Source organism: Argiope bruennichi, chromosome 7, assembly GCF_947563725.1.
Source record: "Argiope bruennichi chromosome 7, qqArgBrue1.1, whole genome shotgun sequence".
In the NCBI taxonomy this organism is placed as follows: domain Eukaryota; kingdom Metazoa; phylum Arthropoda; class Arachnida; order Araneae; family Araneidae; genus Argiope; species Argiope bruennichi.
In genome coordinates, this window is record NC_079157.1 from 109,828,571 (window position 1) to 109,851,177 (window position 22,607).

The window sequence follows — 22,607 nt, forward strand, 5'->3', positions numbered from 1 at the left end:
GTAGCAGTTGGAAATGAATGCTATAGGAGTAGTCAATAATAAACAAAATTTTGGATTCGTGCTGCCATCTGTGTTCCTAAATCTATACTAACGAAATAATATACATTATTGCTAGGAAATGTTTGTGAAAAGAGGATTTCGAGAAGAAGCAACCCTTCTTCAAAACAAAATAATAGAAATAATATGAAACTTAATGCTTAGTGCCAAATGATTTGACATTGTAACAATTATTAAATTAAATTTCCGTCTGAATATAGTTTCACATGAAGATATGAAGAGGATGTCTAATGGTAAGATGAGATACAAGTTATAAAAAAGAACTCAATATCATGCAAGAATATCCAAACTATACAGTTGGAGAACCAAACCTAAATTCCACTGCAGTGATAAAATAGGACCTTAATTTCAAAATGATGTAGCAGAAAGATGAAATGATTATTTTTCGAATGGAATTATATTAATATATCAGTAATATTACGTAAAATATACCGTTAAATGAACAACATTAAAAGATTACTATTTTTATAACTTTATTTCATATTTCACGAATATAATATTATTTATTTCATAAACTGATTGAAATTACAGCAATAAATAGGAAAAGAACTAAATATCAAGACTTTTACTATCCAATGAAATTTATTTTTAAATTAAAAAGACACTCGGGCATGAAAATTCGGAGGAATTTTTTTTTTTTTTTTTTTTAAGTATAAACTAGAGAATAATAATGATAATAAACCTGTGAAAGAATATATATATTATGAAAGTTAAACATTCTTCTGCATAAAGATTTTTGTATTCATTATTTTTTACATTTAATGCAATTTATCTTTAAAAACATTTTTTTTTGTCATAATTGCTGATACTGAATATTTTGTAAAATTATGTCAAAAACTGTTTTCTATCTATCTTAATTAAAATAGGAATATGCTGAATATAAAATTCATTATTATTTGATGGTAACATGAAGTCAATTTGTTTCAAATTCTTCACATGAATATTATCTATTTGGTAAATGTTTCATTCATTGAGGAATCATTTAAATAAATTATTCGATTGACTGAAATTTTAGTCCTGAAAAATGTTTTAATATTTTATTGAAACTGCGAAGATTAAAGTTCAGACAATATTAAAGCACTTGTATAGTGAATGAAAACTAAAGAAATAAACAGAGAAATTTTATTTATTTTATCGTTAAACATGTCAACATACATAAATGCTTATTTATTAATAAATCTTTAAAATTTTATTAATTTAGATAATTTAAACAGTCGCTTATTACAAAGCTGTTATGCCGAGTTACAACGCTGTTTAAAAAAGGGCTAATTGCTTATTTTTCAAAACTATTCTGGGATTCCCTTTGGTGAACCAAACCGAATTACGTTTTTTGGTTCTCTACTAAATCCTTTTTATGCTTATTGGATGTTTTTTCTCATTTTGCTGTCGGATAGACTTTTGTTCTCGAACTGTGTTAATTAGATATTCTTCTTTGTATCTTGTCTAAGAAGCGTCTTTGTTCTTGTAGTTCTTACATCATCTCTATGGTCAGCAATTTTTTGACAATGATGGGCATTTTGTTTCTCGTTTTGATGTCGATATACATTTCGAAGAGGTACCATTTCGTACTATAACTGTTATAAGTCTTCAAAATTTTTTGTAGCATGCCTATGTATCCACGACATTTAATGGCCATCATCCAGTTTCAATTTTGTTAAAACTGACATGAAAGTACAATGGATTCTTTCAGCTTGTTCGTTTCCTTAATAGATTTCATTTATAAATGTTAGATTCCCTCTACAATACGGTAGTTACTGAAAACCTCGAAGTAATGTCGGACCTTCAGAATTTATTTAAAGTATCAAGTACATTTATAATATAGGCTAAGAATTAAGTTACCCACTTCATAGGACTCTAAAATGCGTTCTATTGTTCCAAATAAGATAAAATTTTAACAAAAGATTATTCAGATTACGCACTTTACATTTATTAATTTAAAAAAATTAGTACAAATATTAACTAATAAATGGCGCTGTAACACAAATGGAATTTATTTGCATATATTGAAAATGTGAAACATAATTTACGTTACAGCGCATGTCTATTACAATTTTTCTTTGGATTAAAAGAAAGTGTATTCTGGACAAACATTAGTTTCTTCTTTGTTTGTTATGCCTACGTTGCAAGAAAATGCGCTACTGGTGAAATTGTTCTACCAGAACTAACAAAACTCCCTCGCAGCTCCAAAGGAATTTCGTCGTATGAAGCGGATAGGAAGAAGGAAGAAGTCCAAAGTCTCCATGTGAAGTACCGAAGTTGATGCAGAAAATTGAAAAAAAAATGGGCACCTTCAGGTAGAGGACAGAAAAGAAGAAGAAGAAAAAAAAAAAAGATATCCCGTCTTCCAACTTCGAAAATGTTACGACCGCGCTCGTTTAAGCCAGCAGTCTGTCGCCGCACAATAGTGTGAGTTTACTAGTTGTTTCCTTTCTTTTGGATATGCCGTATTCAAATGCACGGAATATCTCACGGGAGATTTTGCTTTTTTATCCATACAAAATCAAGTCTGTGCACCTGTTGCAGGACGGGGACTTTATACAATTTACTTTGAAATGCTCCACGATTGCCAATTAAATCAAAATTGGCAATTGTGGTGCATTTTCATGGTTCAGCTTTTTAATGTTGAATTGAACCCCTAGAAGACTGGAAGAAGTTAATTTACAGCTATCTTCCTAGACATTAACATGGCAATGTAATGTCAATTAAAATAGCTCATTATCCATCGTAATGTGGTGTAAACTTTTAATGTCTTTATTATTTTGTATTAAAAGTAAAGGGAACCTGTCTTTGGTGAGTCAATGATTCATTTTTCTGTATTAAAAGCTCTGTCTAGAAATACTATTTTTTTTTTTCTTATATAGCACAACAAGGCTAGAGTATTCAGAATAACTAGATTTAAGCATTCGCTGTCCCAATCATTCTTCTAGTTGTCGATTGACTTCATCTTTTTCAATAAATACCCTGAGGGGAGTTAGTTGGTAAACTGGTGTATCAGTCTTTAGAATAATTCTCATTGAAACATATGTAGTTTTTATGTGACTTGTATTTGAAAATTATCTCCACGAATTCCTTCATAACTTTGGAATCGTTGTATGATTTAACTCGACTTCCTGATTTAGAGCCCTTATTTAGAGAACTGTATTAAGTTTCAATCAGTAGAGTAACACGCATCTAAATGTCAAATTTGATTTTCGGGTACTATTAACAACATGTTAGAGATTAATCGCCGCGCCATATTCAGTAAATATGACAAATTCGCTCCAAAGATTAATATTTCGGGACTATTATTGGCTAGTGACTTTGCAGAACATTGGTGACCTCATACAAATTCCAAAATGATTTCAGGCGACAACACCTTTGTTAAAAAGTATGTAAGACAGTTTTGGGTTAATCACTGACCTTCCTACTTTCATGAAAACGATGTAAGAGTAAGCTTAATTTCCAAGAAAAGTTTTTGATTTGGGCCTATCTGTATATTGCTAATTACGTAATAAAAACGTTCTTTTTAAGAAAAATATTTTAATAAATTATGAGTTAGAACTCATATTGAGCGATTTTAAAGCTATTTAAAAAATACTTGGAATTTCTAAATCCTAGGCGTAATAAACTTCTTTATTTAATAAATCTCAATTGCATTATTTGATTATTCATAGTTAAATTTTTATTTTATTTTGTTAAATAGAATGCATTTTAGATGCCTCTGAAATGGGAAATATTTTTTTACTAATCTTTTTAAGTACTTTTTGCTAATCTTGTTGTTTGCTTAAAATCCATAATTACATATATATATATAAAAGCAGAATGCAGTTTGAAGACAGTGAAGATACTTTTGATTTCGTGACGTCGTTTTATTTCATTTTGAAGAAGCAAGCATATGTACAAGCGATGAGCACACAGAACGATACAGAAATGGAATGAGGAAAAAGTTCTTGGACATTTTATCTCAGGTCTTATATAACCAGAGAAATTGATAGGAAAAATATTTCTTTACAGTGCTATTATATTATTAAGATTTCGATAGGGATTTTCGTTACACCCGTCAAAGAGATAGGGGAAACACAGGGAGATTTAAAAAATAATTTGTCTCTTCACGCGGAGTGTGGGAAAGTGAGGCGTTTAACCGATTCAGCAATTTACAAAGTTGCTCTTGAATTAATTAAGTAGAGAAAGTGGCACTGGATCACGAAATAAGAGAATATTTTAGAATAAAGTTACTATGGGCTAAATTAAGATAAAATATTGGAAATTAATTAAATTGAAATTAACGATTACCAGATTAATGATCTCTGAGCTCAACGACAAAAATTTCGACAGTTTGGCGCTTACTCGGCGACTTTGGTGACCAAATGGAAGTTTACAGAATTAACAAGTATTTTTAGGATAGGATCATTCGGAAAAGATGAAAGCATTTTATGTTCTTCTTCGGCGTTCTAGTACTTCTCTGAGATTTCTTAAATATTCAGTCTCTCAAATTTCTCTTCTCTTCTTTGTTATGTTGAAACTGTTGACCAATCAAAGTGACCAATAACATTAAACATGACTAACACATTTTTTTCAAGTCTTGATGTTTGGATGATATACTAGGAGACAAATTTTTTATTCGACTATTTTTCTGTATTGGCTGAATTGGATCATTTAAAATAAACATTCCTTCGAAATATGTGATTTATCGTTCTAAATGTAAAAAATATCCCAGCAAATTTGGCAAATAGAATGTGGAACTTTATGCGTGGATAGATGAATATAAGATAATCATTTTATTAAATGACAATTTCATATTGTGATCATGAATAAAAATTTTATTTTTTAAACTATCAATAATCATAGTAGCCGAAGTATTTTTATGCAATTGCCTTTGATAAAACTTGGCAATAGGAAGTAAATGTCTGTGTGTAATATTTGCAGAAATAAAAGCTGCTAGATCCATTTATTGGAACACACTGTGTGTATGTAGAAATGTCTCTCTCTCTCTCTCTCTGTATATATATATATATATATATATATATATATATCAAGCATTTACAATATTTTAAGGATATTTATTTCTGCCTTTATCAATCCAAACTGAACTAGAAGTATATGTAATAAAATAAAATTTATTGACATTTGTTATTGAAAGTTTGCGAAGGAGATATAAAAACTTCATCTAAATGAAAATAAAAATGAAAACTTAATTTACTTATTTTCATCCGATGAAAAACACTATTAATCAGCAGAAAAGACCAATATATGTCAAAAAATCTTGGATTTGTTATGTGAATGAGAAGAACCTAAAATGATTTTCATCACAAATAAAATCCTCGAATGCGGAAATTATAAGCAATATAAAGTGATGTGATTTTAGATGACATGCATGCAATAACATATACTAAACAAGTACTTTTTACCCCTTTTTGGGCTAGAAGAATTTTTTTTCGTGTAATTTTAAACAATTTGAAGTAGTGGAGAGTTAAGAAATAAGTTCCAGTTTGATATAATTTGCGGAAATGCATATTGTGAAACGCGTTTGTAAGTCGTCCCTGCACTTCCCAGCTGGTCGCATCTTTACATGGAGAATAAGTTTCCTCAAATTAAGAGGCTTTGTCTCTAGTGCAAATCCTTAGTGCATGCAATAAACAGATGCATAAATAAGAAATAATAGATTTAAATTGCAAGTACATAGGTACGATTCAGACATTTTATGTCCTGCGTTATAAATAAGCCTATTGATGTCAAATAATATTTTATGATCTTTCACATTTAACAGCAGAAATAAATGTTGACTCTTCTGCTACTTGATGATGATGTGATTTTTGATGACATCATACGTGACGCCAGCTTCTAGATTCTTTATAGAGTCTTAAAATTTCTTTTTTTAAATAATGGTGCAAAAGAGACCTCGTCATCTCAGTGAAATACATTTCTATTGATATCTTGAAATATGCCTTGGGATATGAGTATTCTTGATATAGTTAGGACCTTGATGCGACTTTTTTTCTACACCCTTCCATATGTTGCATATCAACCAGATTTATCAAATTATTTTCATAAAGAATATGATTATATCGTTGGTATGTAGAACTTTTTATCATTTTTACTCGGTTATCATTGTTATTATAAACTTTTGCTATTCAGCGTTATTTTTTAAAATAAAATTCAGTTACCCATTTGTTACCAAATATCAAAAATCACGTTTTCTCATAGTTTTCCTTTTCTTTGTTAATTTGAATGTTCTTTACTCACTGATTTTAAGTTAAGCATTCTGAAAATGAAAATGCGTGCCATTAAATCAATCAAGAAAAAGAAAAAAGATTTTTTTCTAAAACAATTTAAATTTGTTAATCAAGCAATACATGGTACTTATTTTTTAAAAGGTGAAAGATAATGATCGATTCCGCCTCATGTGTTATCCTAAATTAAAAGTAAATTTTTGAATTTGAAAATAGTTTTAATGCAAGTTTTGTTCATTTTTTCTTTCAGAAATTATTGACGACATTTTAACCAATAACTTTCGAAAAACTATTGAAAAAAAATTTAAATTTCACTAAAAATTACAAGGAAAAAGAGAAATCAGGAATCGTTTTAATAATTCTTCAAATATATTTTTGCGCTAATCTCTGTTAAATTGATTTCTGAAAGTTGTATATATCACACGCTCTTTAAATTTAAATTTAAAAAGAGTATCTAAATTCGATGAAACTATCTCAAAAACTAAAATTGACAGTCTAATGAGTAAATATTGCATTCACAATTCATATTTTTACTCATTACTGAAATTTACAAATTAAAAAAAAATACTAAGTTAATTACTACTTTCGAGCCCATCATTAACTTTACTACTTTAAAATTACTACTTTAATGCAAAATTTGGAAAATCATTAGAGTTGTGTTAATTTTTTCCGCTTAAACTGTAAACAATTTAAAAATATAAATATTAATTTAGCAAAGAATTTCATTTGATAACACAGAAAATTCATAAATTTTGATGAGAATTGCTAGTTAAGAAGCAGCGTAGCTTTTAGCATAATATTTTTTCACATTAGCATTGGGAAAATTAAGTACTTCTTTAAATTTTAAATTAAAATTAAGTATTTCTTTCAGTTTTCTCAGAATATTTCAAACATTTTGTTTTAATATTTGTTATTTTTTTATACTTCGAATAATGAAAGATTTTTTTTTCATATCAGTTCCAAATTAAATATCAGCCATTTTCGGTCTTAGAACTCACGATCTAAAGCATCCTCTGTTATAGTTTTCTGCATATTATCTTTCTTTATAAATTAGTTTGCTTAGTATCCAATGATAGAAGCAAATATGATTTAAGACACATAAAACAATTATATCCAAATACGATTTAAAATTTAAAAAAAAAAATTGCCTCTAGAATATATTTGATATGAAAGTATTTATAAAATTTAACTGAAAAATTTTACTGCATGCAGAAATTAATATAAATTGTTAAAGAATCTGTTTGCATACAATAAAAACCGAGTTTTATATTTATCGAAGAAAACTTATTTTCATGCAATAAAGTGCTGATTATATATTTATCGAAAACATTAAAGAAAGCCAAGAATCTGTCTTTCAATAATTTCAAATCCACAGTTTTCCCCCCACCTATATTCTTACAAAATCACATTTATTTGAACTTGATTATTTGTAAAATATAATAAAAAAAATTCAAAATTATTTTTTATTTTATTAAACATTTGTTAACTATTATTATGCTGAATAGGCCACGAATTTCATTAGCTTCATCATGTCATTTTGATAAATGTACGGCGTATGAATTGACTCACACACTCATTTCAAATATATACATATAAGCTATATTTATAATTTGTATTATTTTTCCTTTTACTTTTTTCATTCATTTATTTAAATTTAAAAATCAAAAATCTATCGGTGGTTAATTAGAAGTTCTGTAATTTGAAAAGACAAGTTTTTATATGTTGTTGTTTTTGAAAAATGTTCCCCCAAATTTCAAGTATAACAAATTTTTCAAAATTATTATTAACTTATTAATTTTTTTTTGCAAAAGGTTGAAATTGGCTCAATGCCTTAGAATAAGCTTTACACATACACTTCTACACAACCTTCATTAATAAACCTGAAATTCATAAATTGGTAGCAAGTGCGTGGTTGCATAATTTCTCCAGCTATTGTAGAAGAGATGAAGATATTTACCGCAATCATTAAAATACAGTTATATGCAATGTTTTTCCTCAGTTGGTGCCGGGTCCGCTGGTTCCGTTCTCGCCTCTCGTCTGTCTGAGGATCCATGTGTAACGGTCCTTTTGCTGGAAGCCGGTGGTCATGTGGATCCCATTACAGAAATACCTGTGGGAGGCCTTCTCAACCAATTTACCGATAATGACTGGCAGTTCTTATCGATGCCACAGAAAAGGGCCGGAGCTGGATATCCAAATAGGGTATTTTCCTGTTATCCAAAATTTCTTTTAGTCTTAATAATATTTAGTTTACAATACTTCTTATACGCATAACACTTTCCTGGATTTAATTAATTTTATTATATTATACAGAAAACTATGATGAAAAGCATGTTTTTTAATTATATTACTGCATATTTTTCGATATCTTTTCAATTTTTTTTTTATAAAAAATCTATAGGCCTTTGGAAACTATATGGCTTGACGGAAAAATTCACTGTATTTAATTTTAATTAAATCTCTTTTGTATTACTTAATATTCAGGATATCTAAAAATACGTGTTCTAAAATTTCAGGATATAAGATATAAAATCATATTATATGTTATATATCATTCTATCAGATGGCATAGAGAAATTGTCATAGCACCATTGCTATTATCAAAAGAGAATTTTCCATAAAGCTTATATATTATCACTTCAGAAAAGACTAATTTGAAAACGTATCATCTGTCAACTGTCCATTTTAAATTTTGAATAAATATATTTCCTCAAATATTTTACTTCGATAAGAAAACTCTAAAAATCTAGTAGTGCTAAGATTTTGAATATAAAGCACAGTTAAAACTTTGGATTTATAAACGGAGCTTGATAAATTTGAGGTTAATTAAGATGAACCCATTATAATTTATTTAAATTATTAATTACAGTCGATTCGTTCAGATGAAGGATCTGAAATTTAAAGAATTGCTTTGAAACTCAAACTAATATCTCCTTAAACCGACTTATTTTTCGTATTTTCAAAGTGACTGGCAAATTTAAAAGAATACAAAAAGTGAAGATTTCAACCATGTGAGATTCTTTTTGAGTTATCCGTGGAATGGTATTCAAGTATTTTCAAGGATCAGCAAGAAGATAAAATAGATAATACTAAAGATACATAATCCTTGAAGTCCATGTTCACTTTAAGGGGTGCCCTTCGAAAAGCCTAGGTCACTCTTGGAGGACGTAGCATAAAATATTATTGTATTTCCCTTTATGTTTAGATCATAAACCAAAAATACTGACTGTTTGTAAGAATCAAGCAGATACAATGCAATTGCTATAAATATAAAATTTGCTTAAATCTAAAAAAAATTACATAGCAATAAATGGTACATGGACAAAATAACCATTTGAAAATGAAGAAATGTTTCCTGGAATGAAGAAAGAATGCTCTTTTTTTATAGAAAGTCAAATTTTATATGGTTTTTGAACTATTTACATTACAGAGTTGCAATAATGAAGAGGATACCTAAGGAAAATAGACAAATTATAATTAAAACATAAATAACGTATTGGCGATTCTCTATATTTGTTTTTTTGCAGCAATTCCCAGTTCCCAGAGGAAAGGGCGTTGGGGGTTCCAGCCTTATCAACTGTATGTTGTATGTGAGAGGCAATAAAAGAGATTACGACCAATGGGCTGAAACTGGAGCAACAGGATGGTCATGGAAAGATGTTTATTCGTATTTTCTGAAATCAGAAAATAACACTGATCCTGAATTCGCAAACAATGGTAGGTAATGTGCTCTTGCGCGAAATAGCTGTTGTTAATATGAGTTGTGAAATAAGTTTTTAATCACATGAGCTATGGATATGTTTAACGTCCTAATTGGATGGCACTTCCTATGTGGGTATTTATTGTTATTTCAACCCCTGTATTAACATAAAGTTTACCCTGTATTAACATAAAGTATTGAAGTGTTTCCAAGTGATTTTTCCCTCCTAAATTCCTTTGTACTTTTTATTTATTTGCAGGTTTAAATAGAAATAATTCTGTAACTCGATGGATAATATTGAAGGTGAAGGAGTTAACTTCTCTATTAAAGGATTTAATTTAAATCTTGCTACGTTTCTTATTCCAATGTATTTCGTTATCATAATATTTTACTGTAGAAATAAGATGTATAAAAAGGTTAAAAGATATAAAGATTATGCGCATAGATATAAAGATCTTTACATTTTTATACAAAAATCTTTAATTTTATTTTAATCGATGCAAATTTTAATGTAAATACTGTTAAGGTAGAAAACACTTAGAGAAATTAAAATGATGCAAGAAGTAATTTCAGGAAATATCTTCTGGATTAACTTGGGAACATTGTTCTCCATAATAAATAGTCTGACAGGTTTATCTATCCTAGATATCAATTTTTGAGAGAAGCTGTCAAAGCCACGATCTAAGTAATTCCCTGTGACCTAGTAACTAAATTATTGCATGAACTCCAATCTAACTATAAATTTCCCCGAAACTCTATTCATTTTTAAAAGTTTCTCTAATCCATGTAAAGAACGCATTGTTGAAAAACTATCTTCCAGTCAACCAAACATTGTTTGTAACAGGAATATATAAGGTAGCCCATAAAAGACTTTCACCATAAACTTCCCCTTAGCCGCCTATCTGCTGAAACAATCGAAATGGAATTTCGAACGCTGTTATATGAAGGTATGAGTTCGAACAAAAGAATCTTAAATATTATGGTTGTATTGAAAATATTTCGATTTTTTCGACTGACAATGCTCATTTTTATTCTTGTGCAAACAGATCACCGCAAATAAAAAAACATCCATAAATATCGTTACAGGTCAAACGAGTCTTTGAAATTTTGTTTCTTATTCCTTCCCTTTAAGTAGTCAAGACTAGTGGAGACAGAAGGTATGCTAATGTATTTAATGAGACATTCTCTCTGTTTGTGAAAATGAGGACTCAAAAACAGATTAAATTTGTTTCATGGACCAAATTGTTAGAAATCTCATGTTCACTGTGGCAACTGGGTATCAATTTATTTTACTATAGTGCGACGAGCCATTTGTAAAAAATTTAGTTTATGAAAAACTTTAAGTAAATAAAGAAATAAAAAAAGTAATGCTCGAAAAAAATTGAGGTTTGCGGGAATATGTTCAGAGAGCCTTTGGATTTCGTTATTTCCATTAAAACAATGTATTTAAAAATGACCGATTGATGGCGCTCACACGATCATACCGAGACGGTTTATGCAAATCAGGAAAACAGAGCTCAGTAACATTATAGTACATTTTATTTTAAAGCAAAAGATGCTCAACGTGACTGCCAACACAAGGTATTAAGCAAATGAGGCGCGTAACTATGCCTATTACAGCTGCGCGTAACATGTCGGCATCGATGCCACTAACGGCCAATTGAATGGCATCTTTCAGTTCCATCAAAGTGGCAGGAGAGCACCGGTAGACATGAGACTTCAGGTATCCCCACAACCAAAAGTCCGCTGGAGAAAGATCTGGCGATCGTGAGAGCCACTCATTCTTACATTCTCTGCTTATCTCTCTGGCCTCAGTGAATGTGTCTTGGAACGTCTTAACAGAAGTAGCAACGTGGGGCGGGGCACCATCCTGCATGAAGGTGACGGAAGATAATGCACCTCTTTGCTGCAAAGCAGGTATAACACGGTCTCGCAAAAGCCTAAGATAGCGTTCTGCAGGGACGGAACAGGTTTTCCAACCGGATACAGGATAACGCTCTTCAAAAAAGAAAGGGCCTAGAATGAAGGACACAGTGAAACCGCACCAAACAGTCACATGTGGAGAATGTAGTGGTTTGATCATGTACGCACGAGGATTGGATTCTGCCCAGATATGACTGTTTTGCGTATTGACGTGACCATGCAATGAAAAGGGTTCTTCATCTGTCCACATGATGTTCAGTAACCATTGTGGGTCACGTTCCATTTGTACGATCACCCATGTTGCAAAGGCTTGTCTTTTCTCGCAATCTGCTGGCAACAACTGGTGAAATGCCTCTATCTTGCACTGATGCAGTTTCAAGATTTCGTGCAGATTGCGTCGGATCGATCTTTCCGGAATTCCTGTTATTTTACCTGCTTCACGTGCACTGGAACTCCCCGTTGGAGACTCGGCTGCGACATTTCTCATGACTCTTTGGATAACAAGGACGCGTTCAGCACTGACGGATGGTCTGCCACTTCGTTGACGATCCTTTAATCTTCCCGTTTCTTCAAAACGGCGGACTAAATTAAATATCCCATTCAATGAAATTGGGATTTTCTTCGCCTTAATTCCTTTCACCGCCCGTAACTGTCGCAATGCGTTAGTCGCAGATTCACCATTTTTATAGAACAGTTTAACCCCTAATGATCTATCCGGTAGCGATAGCATGCTACTAGCGTCGAATGACAGATCCATTTCCAGCCTTGTGTTTTATAGCTATACTGATTTGCATAAACAGTCTCGGTATGACGTGTGAGCGCCATCTATCGGTCACTTTAATACATTTTTTTAATGAAATAACAAAATCTAAAGGCTCTCTGAACATATTCCCGCAATTCGCATTTTTTTCGATCATTACTTTTTTTACTATGATTTTTTGAAGTTTGCACGAATTTATGCCACATCCGGATATATATATATATATATATATATATATATATATATATATATATATATATATATATATATATATATATATATATATATATATATATATATATATATATATATATATACGTATATATATATATATACGTATATATATATAAAAGTGGCTGCCGTCTGTTGTGTGTGGGGAGAGCTATGTCTTGTTTATTTAATTTTTTTTGTTTTTACTTTGACATGATTTGGTGCCAGCTGCTGGATAGTAAATGTTTTTTTTAAGGGCTCGTCTATTTTTGTCTAGAAAATCCACTAAATTCACAGCAACCTCTGCTTTTATTCACCACAAACTTGAAGATTTATATTAAATTTTGGATGGAATCCATGCAGAGGAACTCTGTTTTGTCCGGCTATTTGAGTGCACGATAACTTAATATCTAGATATATAAAATTTAATGTTCAGGTTTAGCACCTAAAATGTGCATCCGTATTAAATTTAGAGACAAATCTGATAAGGATTTCATTGTCTGTTTACCCTATAGTTTTGAATGCATGTAAACAGTATAATTAAAAGAAGCGCAACTTAAGTAAATTGAATTTGGTATTGAACAGTTTTAGCACCTGAAATGTAGCTCTTTCTCAATTTTTCCTCAAATCTCTCATAGAGCAGATTATATGTTGATCTACATTTTTGTATGGCCGCAAACGCTATGACTTAAATAAATGAATTTCGTATATGATCTTACGACTCCAATTGTACTTCCAAATCAATATTCGGTTTCAATCAGATGGAATTACATATTTTATTTTCTGATTTATTTTATTATATGTTATATTAACAACATAACAATGTTTAATCATCACAAATCGAACGTTCGATTGAGTAAAAACACTAGATTTATATCAAAGATAGATATTTCCTAAATATTGTTCATCAATGCCATGCAATAAATACACATGTATCGGCTTTTATTGCACAACTTTCATGTATGGTACTATGGTACTCTAAAAATTATTTCTCAGTACTCATGGCAATAACGGCTTTGCTCCAGGTCTAGAATTTTATATGGGAAGAAAAAAAGGATTTTTTTAAGAGAGTGTACTAATTTTTTTTTTGGGGGGGGTACTCCGGTTGACTTTAAAATGTGCACTTATCGAATAATGAAATGATAGCTAAAGGTTGCATTTTGAAATAAAAATTGTGTGTATGGTTTTCTATATTATAGGCCATCATTCAACAAGTGGCTTCTTAACGGTGAGCACTCCACAAGAAACAAATGAAATGAAAGACGCTTTTGCAGAAGCAGCGGGGGAATTGGGCTACGAATACACAGATATTAATGGAAAAAAACAGACAGGCAAGTAGAAACTTCTCTCAGCGCTAGACTGGTTACTTTAATGGACAAATTTTCATTATCTTTAGAGATAATTAATAAATTAGATGACAATCTTGTATTAATTGAATTTTTTTATGTCAATAGCATTTTTTTCTTATCAATCATAAAATTCGTGTTTATTTATTGCAACATTCATCATAGTTTCACCTTAAAAAAAGAGGAAATTTAGATAACTATGTTTTTTTCCCGAGAGTTTCCATTGATCTAATTCTATATGATTAATTCAAATGATCTAATTATAAGATTTCATCAGCGTGAATAATATATTGCGAAAGATTTATCGATTTGAAAAATTTATAATGTCTTAGATGCTTCAACCATTCAAATAACTTTGACATGATATTTTATGCTGTAACTTTATCAAAGGAAATAAATTATAAATGAGATTTAGACACGTATAGTAATAAAAAAAGCCTTAACAAAAATATATCAGAGAAAAACAAGTAATTTGTTTACAAGCAAAAAAAAAAGAAAAGGATTTTCAGATTAACCTCTAATTTCTATAATTTTAAAAAAAGAGATCGTATTATTAGCGATTAAATGATTATTTGCATCAAAATACCAACTTATAACTATTCTTCGAGTATTCTTTTTAAAAAATAGGATTTGTGCTTTAATATTGCGAAGTTTTGGCCATTGGTATAAATTAAGTTTTTTTTTTCCTTTGCATTAATTTTAAGACTTTTTTAAATCCTTTTTTGTTTGCACCAGTGTTGTTTGTTGAAGAAAAAAGAATTCATATACTCTCATTTTCTTTATAATTAGAATATAAAAAATCAGTTTTAAAGTGTTAAAACGTTTAAATTATAAAAAGATTTATAATTATTCTTGCTTATTCATGTAAAAGTATTTTGTTCAGAAAATTTCTCTATTGGAAAAATTCGAATTAACAGCGAAATGAGTACAGCGGAGGATAATATTATGTAATACAGCGGAGGATAATAAATATTATGTAATTTTAATAAAAATAATGTTTGTGTTAAAAAGTAATTCAAGAAACAGGTAAGTAAATTGTTATAAAATAAGTATACAAAACTTTCAATAAAATTCACTCTATTTCTGCTAATAATATTAGGGAAAATCGAAGAATATGTGTTTTGGCTCTCAACAGAAAAGCGGTCGGACACAGAACAATCGATATGGCAAAAATAAACTTAGGAATAATTGTGTAACTTAGAACGCTTTTGTTTGTTGCTTTAATGAGAATTTTAACAATTTGAATTTAAACGAAATTTTGACATTTTTCCACGATAAATCACGAAAATATCATTGAAGAAGCGAATTTTTATACCTTTTTTAAAATTTACAAAATTACCTTTTTAAAAACTCTAATTTATTTGCCGTGCAATTTTAGTTTCCAAAAATTTACTATTTAACCAAAAATAATTTGTTTTTACGTAATTTTCATCCATAGCTATCATTGTGAAGATGAAACTCAAACCGTTTTCATTGCTTTATTAAGTATTTCACTGAGGCTTCTTTTTCATTGTTATTGAATGATTAGGGAGAAAGACTTAACCTGCATCAGATACCTTCTTGAGTCTTAGCCTTATCTTCTGAGATATCGAAAAAGGAAATTACATAACTAAAAAAAATAACTACTTACTAATTAAATTGCTAAAGGTTCTATAATTTTCTAGAACTGATTTAGGAAGATATATGAGCGCAATAAATAAAAGAATTATAAAGTAATGTAATGAAAATTCTAACCCGCGATTTGTTGCTTAAAATTATTACAGTACTTGACCTCTAACCAATGAATAATCTTTCAAATATCAATAAATCTGAAACATTATTTCCAGTGATGAAATATTGACATTAAAGCATGCACAAGAAAATCGTCGATCTTCTCAACTGTCCGGAAATATATGTCCATATTTTCATTAATTGAAATAGTTCTAATTAGAAGCTCGTATATAATAGAAATTTTAAATCACCGTTTCAACAACGGTAGATAATAATTACAAAAAATTGAACTTAAAATTCAGCAAACGAAAAAGATGCTTTCTAAGAAGCAAGTATTAGATTTATTCATTCTTGTCAAGAAGTTTACGTTCTACTATTTTTTTTAACAAACTAGATCTTTATCCATTGCAACAACATTTGAAATTGATATAAATATAAAATTAATTAAATGCGCAAAAAATATGAAATTAGTTTTCGGCCTTTAAAAATAAAATAATCAAAATGAAATATTAATTATACTGTACTTATTAGCCCACTGTTATATTGACAGGATTCATCGTATCAAACTGCCAGGAAAATAGATCAATATTAAAACGGATGTTTAGAAAAAAATTTTGGGGTTAATTAAGTTTATCAGATCTGTTAGACTAAAAACTTATTTTTATCATGATAGGAAAATATCATGAACAGCTATTTTTTGCTCGTTTTTTATTAAAAAAATATCAGAATGTCTGGTCAGTAGTTTTAAGTCACAGTAGTTAAATTTAGTTGTTCTAAGCCATGAATATTTCAGACTTCACTTGTAATGTGCTCCTTGAAGTCAAGCATAGGTAAATTTCAAAAGTTTTCTATTTGGCATAATTGGAAAGTGATGGTCATTACCACTGAGATAATAAAACAAGAAATTACGAAGTCAATTCGAAGCTTAAAGTATTCTGCATATTCGTACTCAATAGGAACGTATTTATTTCCCAATAATTCTTTTCAAAATGCGCTATAGTGGCAATTTTTTGCAGGTTTTGCAAAAATTCAAGGAACTATAAGAGACGGCAGGAGATGCAGTACAGCTAAAGCTTTTCTTATACCTGCCGAAGACAGAGACAATCTGCACATTGTCAATGAAGCTTATGTTCAAAAAGTAAGCAGTACAAGTCTTTATCTCTTTAAATTATATTATGCAATTGTACTTCATTTCTCAAAGGGCTTCGGTGGCCTGGTTGGTAAGGTCTCTACTTCGGAACCGGAGGGTTTGAGGTTCGATACCCGATTCCCCCGAAGAACCGTCATGTAAGCGTGGTGCACGTTAAATCCGTCAGGGCTAAACGTCCTCCTACTGGTGTGGGGTGGAAATGTGAAGAGAGGTGTGCCAGCTCAGATGTCGTCCCCGTCATCTGAACGCGGTTCAAAACTACGAAGTCCTTCCCAAAATAGTCCTAATGTTGCTTTAAAACGGAACGTTAATATGATTAAACTAATTTAGCCATGTATTTTAACATTACCCTGCTTCCCATTTATATGTTCAAGTCAGAAAGCGCATATTTTTTCAAACTTTAAATACGTAAGCGGATATATTTGGTTTAAAAAGACACCTATAGGCCAGTGAGAGGGAATTGAGAAGCTATGAAATGTGACCATTTGCAGTTTTCCTTATGTGTCGACAAGAAGATTAATTGTACTTTCCTTTCGTTTAAAAGCATAACTAGGGGATTATTATCTTGAGACAGACCTCGTATTTTGCAATAATGCTGATAAAGTAATAGATGATGAGAAAGGCCCCTGAGATAGTAAACCCTCTTCAAATTTTCATGCAATACCAATGGGAGAACTTTTAGCTCTGATTAATCTAACAGGTAGCAAACCCGCTTTCTTTGTGGTTCTTCAAGGAAAATAAGTTTGAAATTATTTATCTAACTACCACGAAGCAAAGGCATTATCATTATACCACTAAGGTTGGACGGAAGGCAGTATTCAGCAAATCGTTAATTGTTCGAGATGAAAATTATAGGTATAAAATATGAACAATTAACTCTGCCTTTTCTGTCTTAATCACATAATTTGTTTGCAATTTTTATATGCAATTTCATATTATTTATTTCCTTAAAGAAATCAACACTAATATTGCAACAAATCGCAGAAATTTAAAATTGAACTTTTTTATCTTCAGTATTAAGACACGCAGAAAGTCATTTCCTTCTATATTAAAAAAGATGCACAATTTGTAAATTTCTCTTAAATTTAACATTAAATTTATCTTAAATTTTCTCTTATATTTAATCCGCTATGTTCAGAACTTCACCCAACGCGGAACTAAAATAACACCATATGTATAGCGCAAACACTTTTTTCCAATTGTAGATGTTCTTTTTATAACTATTTGCGCCTGTTCACAAATTAAACGAATAGTTCTTTTAGACACTTTCAACCTTGCTTATGAACATATATAATAAATAACAGAGAACTACAATAAAAACTTTTGGTATTTGTAATTTTTAATTGCAATGCATTGAGAAGTGCTAAAATCTCTCTTTCTCTCTCTCTCTCTCTATATATATCTATATATATATATATGTGTGTGTGTGTGTGTGTGTGTGTGTATGAGAGAGAGAGAAAAAAAAATCAGAAATATATTGTTTTTATTCGAGGAAAAGAATTTTTTATTTTTAGTAGAACTTCTGTACAAATTGCGTGTTTCTACTGCAATTACTCAGTTTATATTTAATTTTTTAAAAAATCAAGGATTTTCAAATCTTTCTGTATTTTCTAAAATGAATACAGATTTGCGATTTATAAAAGTACTTCATAATGTGAATCCATTATTAAAACTAATATGATTGAATCATCTGATAATATACCTATTGCATCCTATTGTCCTATTGCATTCTTCCCTCTTGGAAATTCTTCGAATTGTTGGAAGAGAATTAGAACTTATATTTTAAATAAAACAATTTTCTTTTTTAGATTCTTATCAGTAAGAATAAAAATGCTTATGGGGCCCGATTTCAAAAAGAGGGCAAAATTCACGACATCCGCGCTCGAAAAGAGGTTCTTCTGAGTAGTGGAGCCATCAATTCTCCTCAAATACTCATGCTTTCTGGAATTGGACCAAAAGAGCATTTGGAGGATTTGGGCGTGAGTAAAGCATTATATTCACATTATAGAAAAATTCGATTGATGTCAGAGTTTCAAAACTAGGCATAGAATTATTTCTGTAGAAATTAAAATATCGCATGACAGTATTTTTTTCCAACTGCACACTAGAACATTTCCGCATCATATTTTTTCTTTTGCTAAGGCTTCCAATTAGTGTAGCATTTGATATGATAATAGGAAATCAAAGATCAAACATTTAATTAATCTATAGCCTTTGTTATGGAGAAAATGATTATAAATAAAGCCTTCAATAAACTCCTGAATATCACAATTTTGTTGAAACATCAATCACAATTTTAAAAAAAGAGGTGTTTTGATACATATGCCCAAGTTGGATAATAATTATCCTGAAAAATTGAATCAGCGAACAGAGTCAATACAGAAATTTACTGTCTATTAATTTATAATTCCGTGCATTAGTCCATCATTGCGAATAGAAATTATTAAAATGCATTTTCTGTTTGAGTTGAGAACTTAACCGTAGTATTATTATCTGAGGTAGTTGAGCAATCCATTTTCTCCGATAATTGGTCCCGATTATCTGAAAAAAACAAACGTTTTAACAGTTTCTGTTCATAATGATTCTTTTGCATCTCAGCATCATGATGAGAGACAAACTTTTAATAAGAAATCAATAAATTATTATGTACATTATATTTAGTGATTTACATGATTAATAATACACACTCATTTTTAATGAAAAAGCGTTTAGACATATAGTTGACTCGAAATATTGAAAGAAATGTTCAGCTTTTGTCCTAATAAAATAAAAGATAATAAACCATATTTTGAGAACATAATATCTTTTATTTAGCATTGGAGTTTTCATTTCGCTGCTATTCCAATTATAATTATAATCTCAGACTTTCTAACCAGATTTCCTTCAAATCTATCTGAAAGTTATGATGCAATTTCTATAAAATTAATCCAGTAGTGTTTGTGTTTATTTATTACAGAGAAATGTATTGGGCTCAGTGATTCAAACGAGTAATTCAATTCAGTTACTCAACAACCAGTTTACAGATTTTAGATTTCTTATCGCAAACAAAACGTATGTAATTATTATATAAAATGAGTGAACTTCTTTTTCTTTAGACGATAGTATAATTTTTTTTACTGTTCACGTAATAAGGAGCGAATCTAGAGAGACGAATTTATGTCAGCTCAAAACATTTTATTTAAATTATTGAGATATTTATCCAAACAAGATACCCTGGCATTTATATTAAGCTCTCCAGAACTACTTTCTTCATCTCAGCATCTGGTTTAAATAGCTGAGAAACACTTGAGGTAAGGAGGTGACAAGAAACATAACACTTGAATCTGCTCTGCATACGTTTTATGGACCATGTTTCATCAGCGTTGTTCTTTTTCAAGGACATGCTACTAGCTTGACGTCCCAATTTTTTTTAACATTCCTTCTTTTCTGATTATACATAATAAGTAATCTCTAATGCTATCATTTCGAAGATAAATTCTAATTTGAAAGGAATAAATGGTTTCGATTGTCTTTAGGCTTTCGACAATGTATATGATCAGAATACACATTTCTGCATGATTTTTTTCTTGTAATTGTTAAAAAATATTTATCTTGCTACTATTGTGTTTTAACGCCAGATGTTTGTTAATTTTCAATAGCTATGTATTTGATGACATAAATGCGATAATTAAATTTAAGAAAATTCGAAGAAAGAATTTTTTTACTATATTTTTCAAAAACAGTTACCCCTCAAAATGTATATTTTAGAGATGAGTTTCTATTTTATTACTGCATACATATATTGTTTTTTAAATGTCAAGGATTGAAAAAATTGTTTATAAATATGTTTTATGTCCATTTAAGAACAGTTATATTAATTAAATCACTTTCTATCTTAAATTTTTAACTTATCAAATTATATTGATATATTTAAATTCATGCTATAATTTATATCGATGAATGTTCCCCTTCAAATTATATTTCTGTAATTCAACATCTTAAGCACAATTCTGATACAAATGTTTTATCAAAATGTCTTGCTACCATTTATCGCATTTGCATAGTTATTAATAGTTAGTATATAATTCTTCATCACATTCAAGTCTATATAATTATATAATAAATAGCAATAATTTAATCAGATATTGAAAAATGGGCCCAGAAATCAATGAATTATAATTTTCTAGAGCATGATTTTTATTTAAAAATGATGGGTGAAGGTATAATGCAAAACCCAAAGTTCTAAGAAAAAGTTAAAGGAAATAAAATAACTTATAATCTAATTTAATATTAAATTTATTACTAAATAAAAGGTCTAAAATTAACGTCCAACATTAAATCAAGACAGTGAACTACTTATATTTTCTAAAATCCGATTGAAGTGTTAAAAAAATAAGGAATAAACAAAAACTTGGAAATAAAATTCATCAATGCTTGCATTTATTTGCATATAATACATATGAATGCATGCGCGTTTTTTTGTGAGTTAGTACTCCACAAGTTGTACCATATAATACAGAGCTCCGAAACTTTCCATATATATCTAGTACAGGATTGGAATGTGCACTGACAAACTAACTGGCTGCTGAAGACAGAAAATTATAGATATTTCTCAAATTTCGAGGAAACTACACAATATGATAGTCAGAAGTTCATTTAGATCTACTTGGCAATTTTCATCATAAGCGCAAGGCAGTTAAAAAAATTCTGTTGTTTATGTACAGGTGATTATCGAAATTATGGAAACACTTGTGAATAAAAGTGAATTTTTGAATGCTCTTCATAGGCATTAAAATATAATAACAGCCACCAGTTATTTTATACATTGCAATGTATATATTCTGGGAGTATGCGTTAGCTTTATTGAAGTTCTGTAATTCTTGATTTTTTTTTTTCAAAAACGTAAGATGTCGGATCTCTCTGATTTTCAAAGAGGCCAAATTTTAGGAGGCGGCAGTATAGCTGGAGCAAGTGTGACTGGAACATTCCAAATTTTAGGCGTTTCTAGAGGTACTATGTCTAAAGTCATGACAGCCTACACACAGTGCGTCAAGACAAGTTCGACAAAGGAAAATAGTGGGATGAAAAAGAAGCTCAGTGAAGCTCATCCCAAATTTTAGGATCAACTTGACAAAGCGGATTGTAATGTCTAAAAAGCGAATAGCTGGAGCAAAAGTGACCACAGAGCGCAATACCAATCTGTATTCTCCGGTGTTAGTGATTGCAGTTAGAAGGAACCTTCATAAACAGAACATTTATGGCAGAGCAGTAATTCCCAAGTCACTTGTCACAGATATTAATAATAAACGTAGTCTACAATAGTGTCGCACTCACAAAACCTAATGGATTGATAAGTGGAAGAAAGTAATATGGTCTGACGAATCGTGTTTCACACTTTTCCCTACAACAGGACGGGGGCACGTTTGGAGGACACCTGTACCAGCATATGATCGTCATTGTTTCCTTCCAACTGTCAAGCGTGGAGGTGGATCTGTCATGATATGGGCAGCCATGTTGTGGTTTTATGCTGGACAATCGTAACCCTGAAAGGATGAACAACTGG

General features: G+C 30.1%; 1 protein-coding gene across 1 annotated transcript in view; it reads left to right on the forward strand.

Annotated features, from left to right (window-relative positions):
* The first annotated feature begins 5,918 nt into the window (after window positions 1-5,918).
* The window catches only part of LOC129976612 (L-sorbose 1-dehydrogenase-like), a 28,246-nt gene continuing 11,557 nt past the window's right edge, over window positions 5,919-22,607 (forward strand). Inside the window, exons 1-6 of the mRNA XM_056090260.1 lie at window positions 5,919-6,107; window positions 8,266-8,468; window positions 9,794-9,983; window positions 14,059-14,190; window positions 16,932-17,053; window positions 18,874-19,044. Coding sequence (XP_055946235.1) covers window positions 5,978-6,107; window positions 8,266-8,468; window positions 9,794-9,983; window positions 14,059-14,190; window positions 16,932-17,053; window positions 18,874-19,044 — 948 coding nt within the window. The 5' untranslated portion in view covers window positions 5,919-5,977. The remainder of the gene's footprint in view (window positions 6,108-8,265; window positions 8,469-9,793; window positions 9,984-14,058; window positions 14,191-16,931; window positions 17,054-18,873; window positions 19,045-22,607) is intronic.